At 46.6% G+C, this 16117-nt stretch overlaps 1 protein-coding gene across 2 annotated transcripts in view; it reads left to right on the top strand.

Moving 5' to 3' along the window:
* Positions 1 to 6034, top strand: part of LOC129148560 (ATP-binding cassette sub-family C member 5-like) — a 157716-nt gene extending 151682 nt beyond the window's left edge. For both annotated transcript variants that reach the window (XM_054713784.1, XM_054713787.1), the window contains 2 exons: positions 2809 to 2973; positions 4890 to 6034. In XM_054713784.1, the coding sequence (XP_054569759.1) occupies positions 2809 to 2973; positions 4890 to 4991 (267 nt within the window). In that variant the 3' untranslated portion in view covers positions 4992 to 6034. The remainder of the gene's footprint in view (positions 1 to 2808; positions 2974 to 4889) is intronic.
* The last annotated feature ends 10083 nt before the right edge of the window (positions 6035 to 16117 follow it).

The following is a 16117-nucleotide window of genomic DNA, read 5'->3' as shown; positions in this document are numbered from 1 at the left end:
GGATTTCTCGTTTGGGAGAAAAACAAAACCTCTGGTCTGCACTGAAATCCAGCCCCAGCTGGGGAGAAACTGGTCTGTTAGGAAGCGGGAGAGGCTGGAAAGCTGCCTTCTCTCAGAGGCGCACAGCCATCGATTAGGGCACGGAGAAACCGCCCCTCTTAGGGCGGAGCAGACGGGAAACCAAAGCTTGTCTGCGCCACCCTGAGACTCCGCCCCTTCCAAGCTAAGCACAGAAGCTCTCCCAGCGGAGACACTGCTGATCCTCACAGCCAACTGGCTTGGGGATCAACTCACGCCAATGATACCAACAATCCCAACCACTCTGCAGTCCCGTTTCTGGGGACACGCGGGGGACCCAGATGCCTACGGGACTCTCGGCCATCGGTCGAAGAGTGAGAGTGACTTTTCTGTCGGTGTGGACGACACCAGATTTCAACCACTCTCATAAGGGACACATTCAAGAGGCAGACTCAGTGAGCACCAAAGCACTACTGTGTCTCCAGCACAGCAATTCTTCTGTTATAGACACAGCAGGCCCTCACAACCAATTGGACCGGAGGTCAATTCCTCCCAGTGTACCAACAGCAATCAGGGCTTTTAACTACACCAAGACTTTCCACTCAGCCCACAAAGGGGAGTACCAAGAGCGACCACCTAGGGTGATTGGGGAAGCTGAGCTACCGGCCCCTATAGGTCACCGACCACACAAAGCCACTCCATCAACACAGGGAGGCAGCCAAAATGTGGAGACATCGAAGTATGTCACAAGTAGGAGAGATAGATGAAAGCAAACTAATGGATGACACAGTGTTCAGAAACATATTTATAAGGTTACTCCCCAAAGAATCTTCTAAAAACCGCTGAGAAACTTGAAGACACCTGCAAGGACCTAAATGAGAATACCAAAAAAATTGAAAAGGACCAGTCGGAAATTATGCATACACTGTCTGAAATAAAGAATATACAGAGTAGACCACCACACCCGAAGAGTCAAACCAAAGATCTGGAATATGAGGAAGAAAAAAACACCCAACCAGAGAGGCGGAAAGAAAGAAGAATCCAAAAGTGTGAGGATAGCATAAGGAGCCTCCGGGATGGCTTTAAGCGTACCAATATCCGAATTTTTGGGGTGCCAGAAGAGAGAGAGCAAGATACTGAAAACCTATTTGAAGAAATAATGACAGAAAACTTCCCCCACCTGGTGAAAGAAATAGACTTACAGGTTCAGGAAGCGCACAGAACCCCAAACAAGAGGAATCCAAAGAGGACCACACCAAGACACATCATAATTAAAATGCCAAGGGCAAAAGACAAAGAGAGAATCTTACAAGCAGCAAGAGAAAAACAGTTACCTACAAGGGAGCACTCATACAACTGTCAGCTGATTTCTCAACAGAAACTATGCAGGCCAGACGGGAATGGCAAGAAATATCCAAAGTGATGAATAGCAAGAACCTACAACCAAGACTACTCTACCCAGCAAAGTTATCATTCAGAATTGAAGAGCAGATAAAGTGCTTCACAGATAAGAAAAAGCTAAAGGAGTTCATCACCACCAAACCAGTATTATATGAAATGCTGAAAGGTATTCTTTAAGAAGAGGAAGAAGAAGAAAAAGGTAAAGATAAAAATTATGAACAACAAATACATATCTATCAACAAATGATCCTAAAAATCAAGTGAATTAAAAATCTGAGGAACAGAATAAACTGGTGAACATAATAGAATCAGAGGCATAGAATGGGAGTGGATTAATAATTCTCAGGGGGAAAAGGGTGTCTGTGTGGGGGGTATGGGAAGAGACTGGACAAAAATCATACACCTATGGATAAGGACAACCGGGGGGGGGGGGTGGGGGGAACCGGGTAATGGGTAGATATGGGGGAAAAAAAGGAGAAACAATTGTAATAATCTGAACAATAAAGATTTATTTTTTTTAAAAAAAAAGAAGTCAGTAGACAGCAGAGTTAAAGAAGGAAAGAGGATGTATGAGTGAACTGTAGGAGCTATAATGAAAATCAAGTATAGTTGTGTACTGGGGACAGATTTTAAAAGTAGGAGTCAGAAAAGAAAAAAGATAAATGATAGTGAGTAATTAGGCAGGTAGATAGATAGATATGAAAACAGTGGAAGTAAGTAGAGAAGAATGTATGGGAAAGGTAGGATGAGAGCGAAAGAGGGAGGGAAGAAAAGTTTTAAAGGGGAGCCTGTAGAGCTTAAAAGGAGAATGGGAAGAAGAAAGAAATGGGGGAGGAAGTGAAGAAAAAAATTAAGGTGGGAAGGAAGGAAAAGGGGAGGGAGGGCAGGGGTAAAGATAAAGGAAAGAAGGAATGTAGGGAGGGAGGGTAGGAGAAAGATGGGAAGAAGGATGATGGAACAGAAGTAGGAAATAAGGAGGAAAGAAAAGTTTATAAATGATGAGTCAGTAGGAAAAAGTGTTACATAAAGGAGAGAGAAAAAAGAAGTTAATAGGGGCGACTAGGCCGGCAGGGGAGGGCAGTTAGGGGTGACCAGGCCAGCAGGGGAGGGCAGTTAGGGGGATCAGGCAGGCAGAGTGTTTAGGGCAGGCAGGCAGGTGAGTGGTTAGGAGCCAGAGATCCCGGATTGCGAGAGGGATGTCCAACTCCCAGATCGGAGACGGTGCAGGTTGGGCTGAGGGTCTCCTCTCCCCCATGCATGAATTTTGTGTACCGGGCCTCTAGTATATGGTATAAAATTCAAATGCTAAAATACATATTAGTAAAATCTAAATTAACCAGAATGCTTAAGGAACTGGTTAGATCCTCTTTCTGCTCTCTTCCCTGGCAGATTCTGATTCTAGATGAAGCCACAGCTGCCATGGACACAGAGACAGACCAACTGATCCAAGAGACCGTCCGAGAAGCGTTTGCCGACTGCACTATGCTGACGATTGCCCATCGCCTGCATACAGTCCTAGGCTCTGATAGGATTATGGTGCTGTCCCAGGGAGAGGTACTGAGGCATGTGGCCTTGTCTGGGAGGACTGAGCTGATTGGCATCTGAGGGTGGTTCTGAACATTTAGAAAAGCAGCCATAACAGCTTTAGTCCCGTCCGTTTGGAGAGAGATACAGCCCCCTCTCAACAAGGCACTGAATTTGAGGCATTCCTGGGTTCTTGTTTTGCTTTACTACTTGTTATTTTGTTACTTGAAAATAGGACACACTGACTTAGGTCAGCGAGCAAGTTTAGTTAGTAATTAATTCACATCCTATATAATAAAGAGGTACTATGCCAATTGACCATCACTCCAACAAACAAGATGGCTGCCCCCATGTGGTTAAAGATGGCCACCCCCATGTGGACACAAGATGGCCGCCACAAGATGACCAGGAGGGAAGGGCAGTTGTGGATGATCAGGCCTGCAGGGGAGGGCATTTGGGGGCGACCAGGCTGGCAAGGGAGGGCAGTTAGGGGCGACTGGGCCAGCAGGGGAGGGCAGTTGGGAGTGACCAGACCTGCATGGGAGGATAGTTAGGGGCAACCAGGCCTGCAGGGGAGGGCAGTTAGGGGTGACCAGGCTGGCAGGGGAGGGCAGTTAGGGGCAATTGGGCCGGCAGGGGAGGGCAGTTGCGGGGGACCGGGCCTGCAGGGGATGGCAGTTAGGGGCAACTGGGCCATCAGGGGAGCAGTTAGGCATTGATCAGGCTGGCAGGGGAGTGGTTAAGGGGCAATCAGGCAGGCAGGCAGGCGAGCCGTTGGGAGCCAGCAGTCCTGGATTGTGAGAGGGATGTCCCAGATTGGAGAGGGTACAGGCTGGGCTGAGGGACACACCACAAACCACCACCACCCCCCGCCCCGTCCACAAATTTTGTGCACCAGGCTCTAGTAAATAAGAATTTCCCAAGGCATGTTGAGACCAGCCACCATATGTGTTTACTTTTTGCAATCATGTAGGGGTGCCAAACTTGTATCCTGCTGTTCCAAGCTTCTCCAAAATCTGGCCCAGCCATGCCTTCTTCGTTTCCCTTTCTTTCCTTGCAAGTGCTGTTAGCTATTGCAATATGGTTTCCAGTGACAACAAAGGAATGGATAATTGACTGAGTCTATCCTTTACTCACTTTTTTATTTTTATTTTTTATTGATTGATTTCAGAGAAGAAGGGAGAGGGAGAGAGAGATCGAAACATCAATGATGAGAGAGAATCATTGATCGGCTGCCTCCTGCATGCCCCCTACTGGGGATCAAGCCTGCAACCTGGGCATGTGCCCTTGACTGGAATTGAACCCAGGACCCTTCAGTCGCAGGCTGATGCTCTATCCACTGAGCCAAACTGGCTAGGCTCTTTTTTAAAAAAAAAAAAAAATTATTGATTGATTTTTAGAAAGAGGAAGAGGGAAGGGAGAAACATCAATTTGTTCCACTTATCTATGCATTCATTGGTTGACCCTTGTATGTGCCCAGACCAGAGAGATCGAATCCACAACCTTGTTGTATCAGGACGCCACTTTAACCAACGGAGCTACTCGGACAGGGTTCTCACTTCCTTTTTTTTTTTTTTTCTTTGCCAAGTAAGTCTCCTGAGCCGTTCCTTTTCCATCTATAGGTTTAGATCAGCTTGCATAACTAGATGCCATTTGCCTGCTAAGCCTTTGACTTGTGCTGCAGTGGGTTCCCTGTAATACCTTGTCAATCGATTCCTGCCTACCTACGGCTGAATGAATTAGGTGAAGGAGGTCTAGAGGTGTTTCTCTCCAACCTTTCCCTGGTACCCTGGTTAGTTTTAAAAAATAAAAAGGAACCCATTTGGGCATGGCAGGGCTAGTCGGATTGTCACCCTGATTCCATCCTCAAGGGGCATTTGGGCTTGCCCCCCTTCCTGAAAGTGGGTCCTCGAATCACATCCTGATGCCATCTCCTTCCTTTGCAGGTGGTAGAGTTCGACACCCCATCGGTCCTTCTGTCCAACGACAGCTCCCGGTTCTATGCCATGTTTGCTGCGACAGAGAACAAGATCGCTGTCAAGGGCTAACTCCTCCCGGCCGCCTCAGTCTCTTTCCTCCCTGGGGCCGCGCTCTTCCTGTCCTGCCGAAACCTTGCCTTTCCCGACTTTGTCTTTCACACAGCAGTTCAGGATTGGCTTGTGTGTTTCACTTTTAGGGAGAGTCCTATTTTGATTATTGTATTGACTCCAGATTCATGTAAACAAAATTTAGTTTTTGTTTTTAATTTCACTGTACAATGTATCAGGGGCCTATAACCTTTTGTACTCGGATGTCGAGTGTGACTCGACACGGTTAGCATTAGAATAAAGGAATGGAGAAAAAAGCAAGCGAGTACAAAGGGTTAATGAAGCTTTATACGTGTAGCTATACCTATCTATATATATATATGTGTGTGTATATATATATACACACATATATATGTATATGTGTATATATATATATATATATATATATATATATATATACAAATAATTCTGTACATAGCCTATATTTACAGTGAAAATGTAAGCAGTTTATTTTATACTAGAGGCCCAGTGCACGAAATTTGTGTACTGGGAAGGGTGTCCCTCAGCCCAGCTTGCACCCTCTCTAATATGGGACCCCTCGGGGGATGTCCAACTGCAGGTTTATGCCCTATCCCTGTGGAATCGGGCCTAAACCTGCAGTTGGACATCCCTCTCACAATCTGGGACCACTGGCTCCTAACCGTTCACCTACCTGCCTGATTGCCCCCTAACTGCTCCCTTGCTGGCCTGATTGCCCCCTAACTGCTCCTCTGCAGGCCTGATTGCCCCCAAATACCCTCCCTTGCTGGCCTGATCACCCCCAAGGCTTTTATTAGTATAGATATGACCCTGCACAGAAAATTTTAGTAGCCCTGCTTTATAATAAGGGCTTGACAATTGAATCATTAGGACCAGACACCAAGATTTCCTTTCTTTGAATAGTGGAGGGAATAATTGTCTTTAAGTTGCCCGGAAATTAAAATGAGATAATGACTTAGAAAAGTATAAAAGCACCATATAAAGACAACTGTCTTTTTAATAAAGTGGTAAAATGAAAAACACTATTTTTATTCTCCCCTTCCTTCCTTTACAGCTTTTATTTAAAATTTGAAATTTATAAAAATTTCACTCCAATTTTCTTTTCTTTACATTCAATATTATTTTGTATTGGTTTCAGGTTCTATATTAGTTACAGAATAGTGGTTAGACAATCATATACTTTACAAAGTGTTCCCCGATATTTCTAGTACCCACCTGGCATCATACCATCATGACAACACTATTGACTATATTCCCTATTTAAGTGACAATGGGTTTACAGGTTCCTTTCAGTCTTTCTTTTGTGTTGCTCGTCCTTCCTTTTCTTTCTCACTTCTTCCCTCATTTTCTTTATATAGTATCTCAATTGGCCATCAAAGCTCAGTGAAGGCACTGGGACACGCTTCATCCATTGCTCCACATTCTTTCCTCTCCCCGTCCCCTGCCCCCCATTCTTTACTGCCCACACTTTTCCGGAGCAGGTGGAAGGCTTCACACTCACTGCCTAGGCATGCTCTGCCATGGGGCAGGGCACCGCAGGCTTGCTTTTGGGTCAAGGCAGGAGCAGGAGTCACTGCCTCTGAAGTGTGAAGGCTGCCTGAGCGAGGCACGTTAGCACCGGGAGCTTCTCTGAATCACATCAGTCAGTCCAGTACCCTGCAGTGCAGCATCCCTCCACTAAGGTGGCACCACACCTCAACCCCCGCCTAAGGGGTGAGGGTCCTTGCCCCTCTGCCAGGAGTCCTTCCATGCCCCTTGATCCCTGGCTGGGCCCACCCACGTCTTGGGGGCCCTGCAGAACCTCTCTCTCTCTGCAGATGAGGCAGATCCCTGCCCTAGGTCTCCTCGGAGCTATGAATCTGTAGCCAGAGACCTGGTCTGGGTCTCAGCAATCCCATGCCTGCAATGTTCCCAGGGACCCCCGGGAGCAGCTGGGCAGCCTGGCTACGCCCCCTGGGTTTCCATCTTCCCAGGGACCCCCGGGAGCGGTTGGGCGGGTCCGGCCACGCCCCCTGGTACTAAGCAGACTGGGTGCCACCATCTTGAACTTCTCAATGGCCAGATAGGCCATCCTGATTCCCGCCCCCCCCAGGCTCCCGCCAGCCCAATCGTGGGTGTAGCGGAGTGATGGTTATTTGCATATTACCCTTTTATTAGGTAGGATTAAAATAAGCACTGTGCTAATAACAGTGCAGATTCCTTTCTATTGTTTTTGTACATTTGGCTGCACTGGAGATCTGTTTTTGCTATTAGACGACAGAAAGGGTAGCATATTGTCCTTTGCTAGCTGGTTTTTCATGGCGCCAGGTTTTCTGGGTGTCAAAAAGGAAGCCGTGTGGTCATGGTAGGCCCTCCAGCGGCCCCCTCTGCCGCCTCCCACAACCACTCGGGGACGGGGTGGCGCAGAGGCCCCGCTCGAAGCCGTGCAGAGCGTCATGAATTCTCAGGGCTCCTGCTTTCTGTCCTGGTGTCACCTCCCCGTTTCCATCAGGAAAGCAGTGGGGCAAAGCCCCCGACCCCCTTTCCCTCCCTGCCTTCCTCTTCTTGCTGTCGTTTCTAAACAAGAATCAAGTCTCTCCACAGAGGGTCCCACTGCCTCAGGTTCCTCACGCTGGCCACTGCACAGAGCTCTGGCTCCCACACACGTTGGCTCCCAGCCCCAGAGCCGACCGCTGCTTTTCCGGTGGTACTTTTTCATTTGCCTGGTCTCCGCCTCCACAGCTCAGTGACAGGGTTCAGGATTTCGTGGGTCTGTTTTCTTTTCTCTCTGCAGATGTCGCACAGTCTCCTCCTCTCTCCAAAGTCTGCGACTTCAAGCAGCTCTTGCTACTCAGTGTCTCGCACTGGTGTGGAAGTCTTTGTACTGTAAAGAGACCTACCTCAGGTTGCTGATTGCCGTGTGGTTCGGTGTGTTTCTGCAAACCCCCTTTGTGCCGTGGGGCCAGTAGCTCAGGTGGGCGTGGTCGCTGCTGTCATCAGTTGAATGGTCAGCGTTGCATGTCGTGACCAACTAGACGTTCTGTTGCCTTAGCATGTTTGCTGAACACCTTGTGGGAACAAAAACCTGAAAAAGTGAAAATAAAATTATTTTGGATTTTATAAAACTCTGGTGTATAAACTAGTTCTCTGGGAAGGGAGCAGGGTGTCTTTGAGTGACTGGAATCCCAGAGGCGGGCTCTTGAGTATCCAGCGATGGAGTTACATCTGAGAAGGGCCAGGAGCAGAGCTGGTTGGTTGCCAGGGGCATGGGGCCCAGCATGCCTGACACCACCTGGTAGGTCCTGGCCCCTAAGACTGTCACCAAATAAAGCTCCCGCGCTGCCAAGGAGAGGGTTGGGCGTGGGCAGGGTGAATGCTTGGGCGAGGTGGGCGGTTGCAGTGAAATATATTTCAAATGAACAGTTGGTTAAGGGTTCTCAGCAATTCAAACAATATAACTGCCCTTTTGGCCAATTCATTCAGCTTACCTCATTGAGAATTAAGTACCCATTCAAAAGGGTAATCATAATGGAGTTTCTCAATCGAGCGTATTGTGTGCAGCCAAGAAGCTTTTAAACTACTTGGTACTGGTTCTGCCGACCATCAGCAGAGATCATCCCCTGAACCCAGCCTTTTTTGTAAACTGCTGTCCTGAAAACACAGAGGCTTGACTCTAAAGTTAAAATTTTCCTTCCACATTTCGAGTGCTCAGGAGCCACACGTGGCCTGCGGCTACTGTGTCGGACACAGATGTAGAACATGCCCATCGCGGCAGGCAGTTCTGTTGGACGGCACTGACATAAACACGCACTTCCGTTGATGCCTGGACTTACCTTCCAGAGGGGAACGGGCAGCGGGAAGAGCCTCCAGGTCCTTGTCCTGTTCAAGCTCTCTGCTGCACCGGGACTCCCTTCCCCTCCTGTCTGCTCTGTTCTCATCTCTTGGGTGTCCTCCCACCTCTCTTAACCTGCTTTGCCCTCTTAAAGGAAGGCTCATTCCTGCCTCTGCCCACTCCCTTTTCTCGCTGTGCACAGCTTCTTTCCCTCCCACAGGTGTAGTGACAAACCTACTGTGGGCCTGGCCTCTCCTTGGTGCCAGCCTCCAGCTGCCTGTTAAGTGCCTCCGCTGGGCATCACCGGTGCCTCAAACAGCTTCTTGAAAATCAGTGCCTCTTCAGTAGGACCATGGTCCTCTTGAGTCTATCAGGCTAGAAGCCTTGAATTAATTTACTCTCCTTCCAATAAATGCAGTCACTCCAGGTCCTGTGCATCACCACCACCCCCTTCTCCCTCCCTCTGTTCACAATATAATTATAGCCTCATGGTCTCCCTGCCTTGGTGTCCCTCTCTGAGCCATTGTATTTACTACTGACACTATAGAAACCCAAAATGCAAGTTGGTGAAATACTTTATAACCCAAGTGCCCATTGGTATAAAAAGGCTGTGGCACATTTACACAATGGAATACTACTTGGCCATAAAAGAGAAGAAAGGCTTGTCTTTTGTGACAGTATGAACAGATCTGAAGGTTATTATGCTACGTGAGGTAAGCCAGTCAGAGAAAGACAAGTATCACATGATCTCATATGTGGAATCTAATGAACAAAACACACTGATGAATAAACTAGAAACCCTAGGCACGGGTACATGGAGCCGACTGACAGGTGTTTGGAGCAGGAGGTGGGGGTGTGCAGGACTGGATGAAAGAAAGTAAAGGGATTAGCCAAAAAACATATAGATAACACACAGACACAACAGGAAAGAGACTTTGCTTTGGGTGATGGGCGCACGATGCAGTGTGCAGATGATGTTGTGTTGAGTTGTACACTTGAAACCTGTATGGTTTTGTGAACCACTGTCACCCCAATAAATTCCATTTTAAAAAATATTTTTTAAAAAAAGAGACTAAGCATTTAAAAGAAATCTCCAGGGCACAGACAGTTGCTTATAGAGTGGCCCATATATTCCTTAGCCTGGCAGTCAGGGTGTCCAGTATTTGGTTCCAACCCTTTTCTACTCAGTATTCCTAAAAGTAGGCCAATATTTTCACACTTTTAAATCTTTGTCATTTTCTCAGCTTGGAATCCCTGGTCATCTTGTCAACGGCATATTTTTATTTTTAAACTCAGTTCAAATACTGTGCCCTCCATAAGGCCTTTCTCTTCCAACCAAATTCCTCTGTGTTCCTACAGCCCTTCGCTTACACACCTACTTAAGGTTTATTTGCTTTTACTTTGCATATTATAGTTGATTTTTTAAATATTTCCGCCTATGAATTTAAACTTCTTGAAGGCAGTAAATCATCTTATTTTTGTGTACCTTATCATTTCTGGCTTAAATATTAAGAGCCTAAGAAGTATCACACTACACAACTAACTCTTGAATAGTGCCTGTACATGGGTGTATTAAAGAATATTTGTTAAAAGAAGTAAGTGTTGTAGACTTCCATTTTGGTCACTTGAATTTGATCACTTCAAAGAGACAAAAAGGTGTCATCAAGGAAAAGAAACCTTTATGAGGAATGACTTCAGGAAAACCAGAAAAAAGAATACTCAGTGCTTGGGGAATGGCTTCGTGACATGATAGCTTCTTTCTAATTGATCACCTAGAAATAGGGCCTAGCATTGAAAGCAAGGAAGTCAAGGGGACACTGAAAGGCTTAGCTAACTGAAGCCTTACTCGCACTGATTGTTGTGCACCGTATTCCTGTTAATAATTTTTTCCTGATAATAAAAGTAATGCATGCAAAAAAAAAAAAAAAAGTAATGCATGCAGAAAGGCACAGTGAAGAAACCAAAAACTGCATGTACCCTATTGTGGCAGGTGCATTTTCCATTTTGGAAGTGGAACCTCCAGCCTCAGCCACCCCAGCTGATGTCACATAAATCAGATGAACCACCAGCTGAGCCCTTCCCAAATTCCTGAGCAACATAAAATGTTTTTTAAAGCCACTACAGTACATTTGGGGATAGTTATACAACACTACTAAGGTACCCATCACCCCCAAATAGTCAAAGTTATATTGGTGTATCCTTTCTAGCTTTTTCTAATCACTAATATATATATATGTTTATATATATATATATATGTATATGTGCGTATGCATATGTGTGTGTGTGTGTGTGTGTGTGTGTGTGTGTGTGTGTGTATATATTTTTTTTTTAAATAAAATTATATAAAGCCCTGGCTGGTGTGGCTCAGTTGGTTGAGTGTTGACCCATGCACTGAGAGGTCACCGATTCGATTCCCAGTAGGGGATGTGCATGAGGCAGCCCATTGATGTTTCTGTCTCATCAATGTTTCTTTCCCCTCTCCCTCTCTCTCTAAAATCAATAAAAACATTAAAAATAGTAATCCTAGCCAAAACCGGTTTGGCTCAGTGGATAGAGCGTCGGCCTGCGGACTCAAGGGTCCCAGGTTCGATTCCGGTCAAGGGCATGTACCTTGGTTGCGGGCACATCCCCAGTAGGGAGTGTGCAGGAGGCAGCTGATTGATGTTTCTAACTCTCTATCCCTCTCTCTTCCTCTCTGTAGAAAATCAATACAATTAAAAAAAAAAATAGTAATCCTATATAATAAAAGGCTAATATGCAAATCTACCAAAGCAGAACGACTGGTCACTATGACACTCACTGACCACCAGTTAGCAGATGCTCAATGCAGGAGCGCTGCTCAGCCAGAAGCCGGGCTCATGGGTGGCTAGCACAGCAGCAGTGGTGGGAGCCTCTCCCACCTCTGTGGCAGCGCAAAGGATGTCCGACTGATGGCTCCCAGACTGCGAGAGGATGCAGTCTGGGCTGAGGGACCCTGCCCCCTCGGAGTGCACGAATTTCGTGCACTGGGCCTCTAGTAAAAAATAAAGGTTTAATATCAGCATGTAGGCCCAGGGGCTGCTGCTAAGAAGATCTCAAGGCCTTGGATCTCCCCCAGAACAGCTATAGGAGTCCTCAGGCAACAGACTGTCCGAACTAACTCACCAAACTGCTTCACAGAGACATAGCCAAAGCCTTGAAGTCAATGGGAAGGTTTTGCCCAAAGCAACCTCCATGTACATTTCCTTTGGGAGCCAGCAGCTGGTCAAGATGGGCCATGTACCATGTGACACAACCACTCACATTCACATTCCAAACAAAAACAGTGTTTGGAAAGGTAAATGTCACCCACCCATTCCTAGATGTGATAGGGTTATGCCCATAATCACCCACCCCAGTCACCCCATGTTAGACTCACAGAAAGACCACCATCCACTCTGGTTTCAATACTTTGGCCAGTACTGGAGTCACCCTCAGAAACAGGCGCATGAGGAAAGCTGCTGCTACATCTTCCAGAAAAATCTCTGTTGACAACATTGTCTACCAGATAATAGTCCACACAATAATCCTTTTCAGGGGCCCTGGCCGGGTAGCTCAATTGCTTAGAGTGTTGTCCCACTACGCCAAAGTTGTGGACTCAATCCCTGGTTGGGACACTTACAAGTAACCAATTAATGCATAAATAAGTGGAACAACAAATTGATGTTTCTCTCTCTTTCTCTTTCTCTCTCTCTCTCTCTCTCTCTCTGTCTCTGTCTCTGTCTCTTTCTCTCTCTCCCTCCCTCCCTCCCTCTCAAATCAATAATAATAATAATTTTTTAAAAGCCCTTTCAGAATGTGATATCAGGAAATTATCCACTTTTCAATGAGGAAATTTGTCAAAGTTCAATATATTTGGGAACAGAGCATCAAGTCTCCCACTAGAGTGGAGACACAGGGGAAGGTACTTCAGGTGGAGGGAACTGCATGGGCAAAGGCGTAGAAATGGGAAAGCAGTGACTGTGTTAATGGAGAGGTTGGTGTTGAGTTTTCCACATTAAAACCATTAACATTGTCTCCTGAGTCTTTAAGACTTGAGCATAAAGGAGACCCCATCATGGCTAGTTCTATGCCTGCATTTTTCCTAACTCCTGCCCATGTACCTTTGTAAACAATCTCTTCACTAATCAATCCTCAGTTTATCCAACTCGAGTGTACTGTGTATCTCCTGGTACAGCTGTATGAGGCAGTTGGCCAAAATTATGATTTCCATTGTACAAATGAGGAAGCTGAGGCAAGGGGAGGCTAGATAACTTACCCAAGGTCATCCTAGTGTGAGCTAGAATGAGGCTCTAGACCCCAGCAGTCTGTCCCCAGGACAGTTGAAACTAAAACAAAGGACAAATATGTGACACCTTAATCAATAAAGAAATTAAAAAAAAAAAAAAAAAGAAACTAAAACAAAGTCCACACTAGTTTGACTACTGACAAACACAGGGTCAGAGTTCACACTAACCAGAGATTGGAGCTGGGGTGCGAGTGGGGTGAGGGGGAGGTGACTGGAAGGCTGATGAGGTCTCTGGAGACAGTGCTTAGTGCCTGGCCAGAGGAGAGCGGGAACCCAGTTTCCATCACGCTGAGATGCAATAGTGTATCTCAAGGGGACATGATGCCACCTTCAGTGGTTGTTCCCTGCCTCTCCCTGAGCTGCCCCATGCAACCAGGGAGACTGCCAGTCAGAGGCTGAAAGGAGCCTGATGCGTTGAGTTCCATGGGCCAGAGGGGAGGCTGTTCTGGGAGTGAAGGTGTGCCAACCTGTCCCAGACCAGAGCCCTGTGGCCCTGCAGAGTAGAGGCCTGGGTGTGACTGGTATAACCAAATGGATTTCCTCCATTGGGAAAAGACTCCTGGGACTTGCCAGCCTTCACGACGCTGCCCAAGAGCGCTGGCATAAAAGCAGAGCTCAGGTAGGGTGGGAGAGGAGGGTGGCCAGAGAGGGCTGTAGGGAAGGAAGGCTGGAGTGCACCAGAAGCAAAGGGGTGAGGGGAGGCACAGGTCCAAGATGTTTTCCCTGCACAGTGGGCTGGTTTTATTGACTGCCTGCTTCCTGTCCTGAAACTTGGCGCCTTCTACTGGGACAGGAGTCACCTTCCTCCTAGTCCCTTCCCTTCTCCACCCTTGGAAACCTATGGCAACTCAGCTTTCAGCTGCACCCGGAGATACTCCTCCAGGTAGGAATTCTGTCCTCAAGTCCCTGAAGGGGTGAGCAGATGAAGCCTCCATCGCTCTCAGTCCAAGGACACTGGAAGGAAGGAACCCACGTGGGTGTGAGCATCAGTTTGTGACCTCCACCCATGGACTTAGCTACTCTGTGCCCAAGGGAAGTGGCCCAGGTGTGGCCCCATGCCCAATCCAGTATCTGCAGAAACCACCCTTCCCTGGCCTTTCTGCCCAGCAGAGCCACCTGCTACAGCTTCTGACTTCCTGCTATGGGCTCCCAACCAATTGGCTAGCCATCCATCCATTCATCCAACCCAATCTATGGCATTTGGGACAGAGGGCTATGATTATAAAAGACTATCCTCACTGGGGGATAATTTGTAAAGTTCCTTATTGTTTAGAGCAGTGGTTCCCAATCTTTTTTGGCCATGCCTCACCTAAGCATTGCTGCAACCTTTTGCAGCAAGGATTCAGAATCTGGAGAAGGGGCTACATGCAAATGGATATACCAGATAAGAAATATAAATTTAGAAGGCATGGGGGAAAGCCAGGCGGAGGCCTCACCCTCTAGTGGAGTGGTTCCCAGAATCTCTGGACCCATGGTTTTTTATTTAATAGAATACACATTTGCCCTTTAGCGAACCAAACAGACATATCAAAGGTAAGGTTTGGTAAACAGTAAAAGATTATCAGGTTAGGAGATTGCCTTCAGCCACCATTGTCTCCACAGAACAATCGGTGCATAGTTTTAGCCCTTGCTAAAGCCCAAGGTCCATCAGTCTTCTGACGAGACCTCTCGCATTTATTATGCTAACTTCTTGTTGGTCTTTGCCTCCAGCAAAGCATCTCTAAATTCCTGATGCGTCCCCGCACTGTGACATATAATTCTTATTATTCAAAAAGTGAACTATTCACCTGGAGGAAGCCTAAAAGGCTATTAACTTGGTCTAAACAAGCTTCCAAAGAACATGGCATCCATGAAAGAGAAAAATAAAAGAACAAAGGGACAGTTGAATTACTGAGGAAGATATCACTAAGAAATTGTTTTAAAATAATAATATGAAGTGATATGAAAAAATAGCAAATAAAGTTTCAAAACATATATAGAGAACTGAAATGCATAAATATGTCACTATATATATATTTTTTTTTATTTTTTAATTTACACTGAGTGGCCAGATTATTATGATCTCTGAATGCATAATAATCTGGCCACTCAGCATAATAATCTGCCTCCCAAGCCCTCTGCTTAAAACCATAGAGGGACCAGGTCTGGGCCTCTGTAGGTCTGGATTACCAGGACCAGGCCCCTCCTGTAAGCTGCAGTAATGCAACTAAAACAGAGAAAAAAGTGCCTTCAAAAAGCATTTACATTGTCTGAATTTCTGCATTCCTTACTGACTCCTATTTGGGATGCAGGCTTCAAACTCTGTTGAGTTGTTGGTGTTTTTTTTTTGTTTGTTTGTTTGTTTTGTTTTGCTAATCCTCACCCAAGGATATTTTTTTCCATTGATTTTTAGGAGAGTGGAAGGTAGGGGGAGAGACAGAGAGAGCGAGACATCAATGTGAGAGAGACACATCGATTGGTTGCCTCCTGCATGCCCCTGCAACAGAGGTAACGTGCCCTTGACTGGAATCAAACCTGGACCCTTCAGTCTGCGGGCTGGTGCTCTAACCACTGATGACCCAGCTAGGGCTAGTTTTGTTTTTAATTTCAAGATACCTTTGTCAAAACCAAGAATCCTGTGGCTAGTCCTCTGGCCCCCACAGAGGTGATTGATTTCATTCTCTGGTGGTTGTTAAATGAGCCTTCCTCAGAACCCCTGAGTGTCCCAGGTCCCGGTTCCATAACCAACCCCATCCTGGCTGGCTCCACTTTGGCCTCCTGGTCAGCCCAGGGCACATGTGGTAAGGAGCAGAAATCCCCGACAGAAAGTGCCTTTGGCTCCTTTCGGCTCCCATCGGATCAGTCAGATTCTCTTTCCAATCACCCACTTCTCCTTTGAGGTACAGTGAGGGCTAGGGTTAGGGTTTACCTCTCCTCTCCCCAATCCTAGAGTGAAGCTTTCTGTCTCCTCTCCTTCTCATTACTCAGTCTTTCTTTCTCTTAGTCTGTCTG

Source organism: Eptesicus fuscus, chromosome 3 (genome assembly GCF_027574615.1).
Source record: "Eptesicus fuscus isolate TK198812 chromosome 3, DD_ASM_mEF_20220401, whole genome shotgun sequence".
Lineage (NCBI taxonomy): Eukaryota > Metazoa > Chordata > Mammalia > Chiroptera > Vespertilionidae > Eptesicus > Eptesicus fuscus.
Note: the sequence above shows the minus strand (reverse complement) of the source record. Positions and strands in the feature narration are given on the sequence as shown.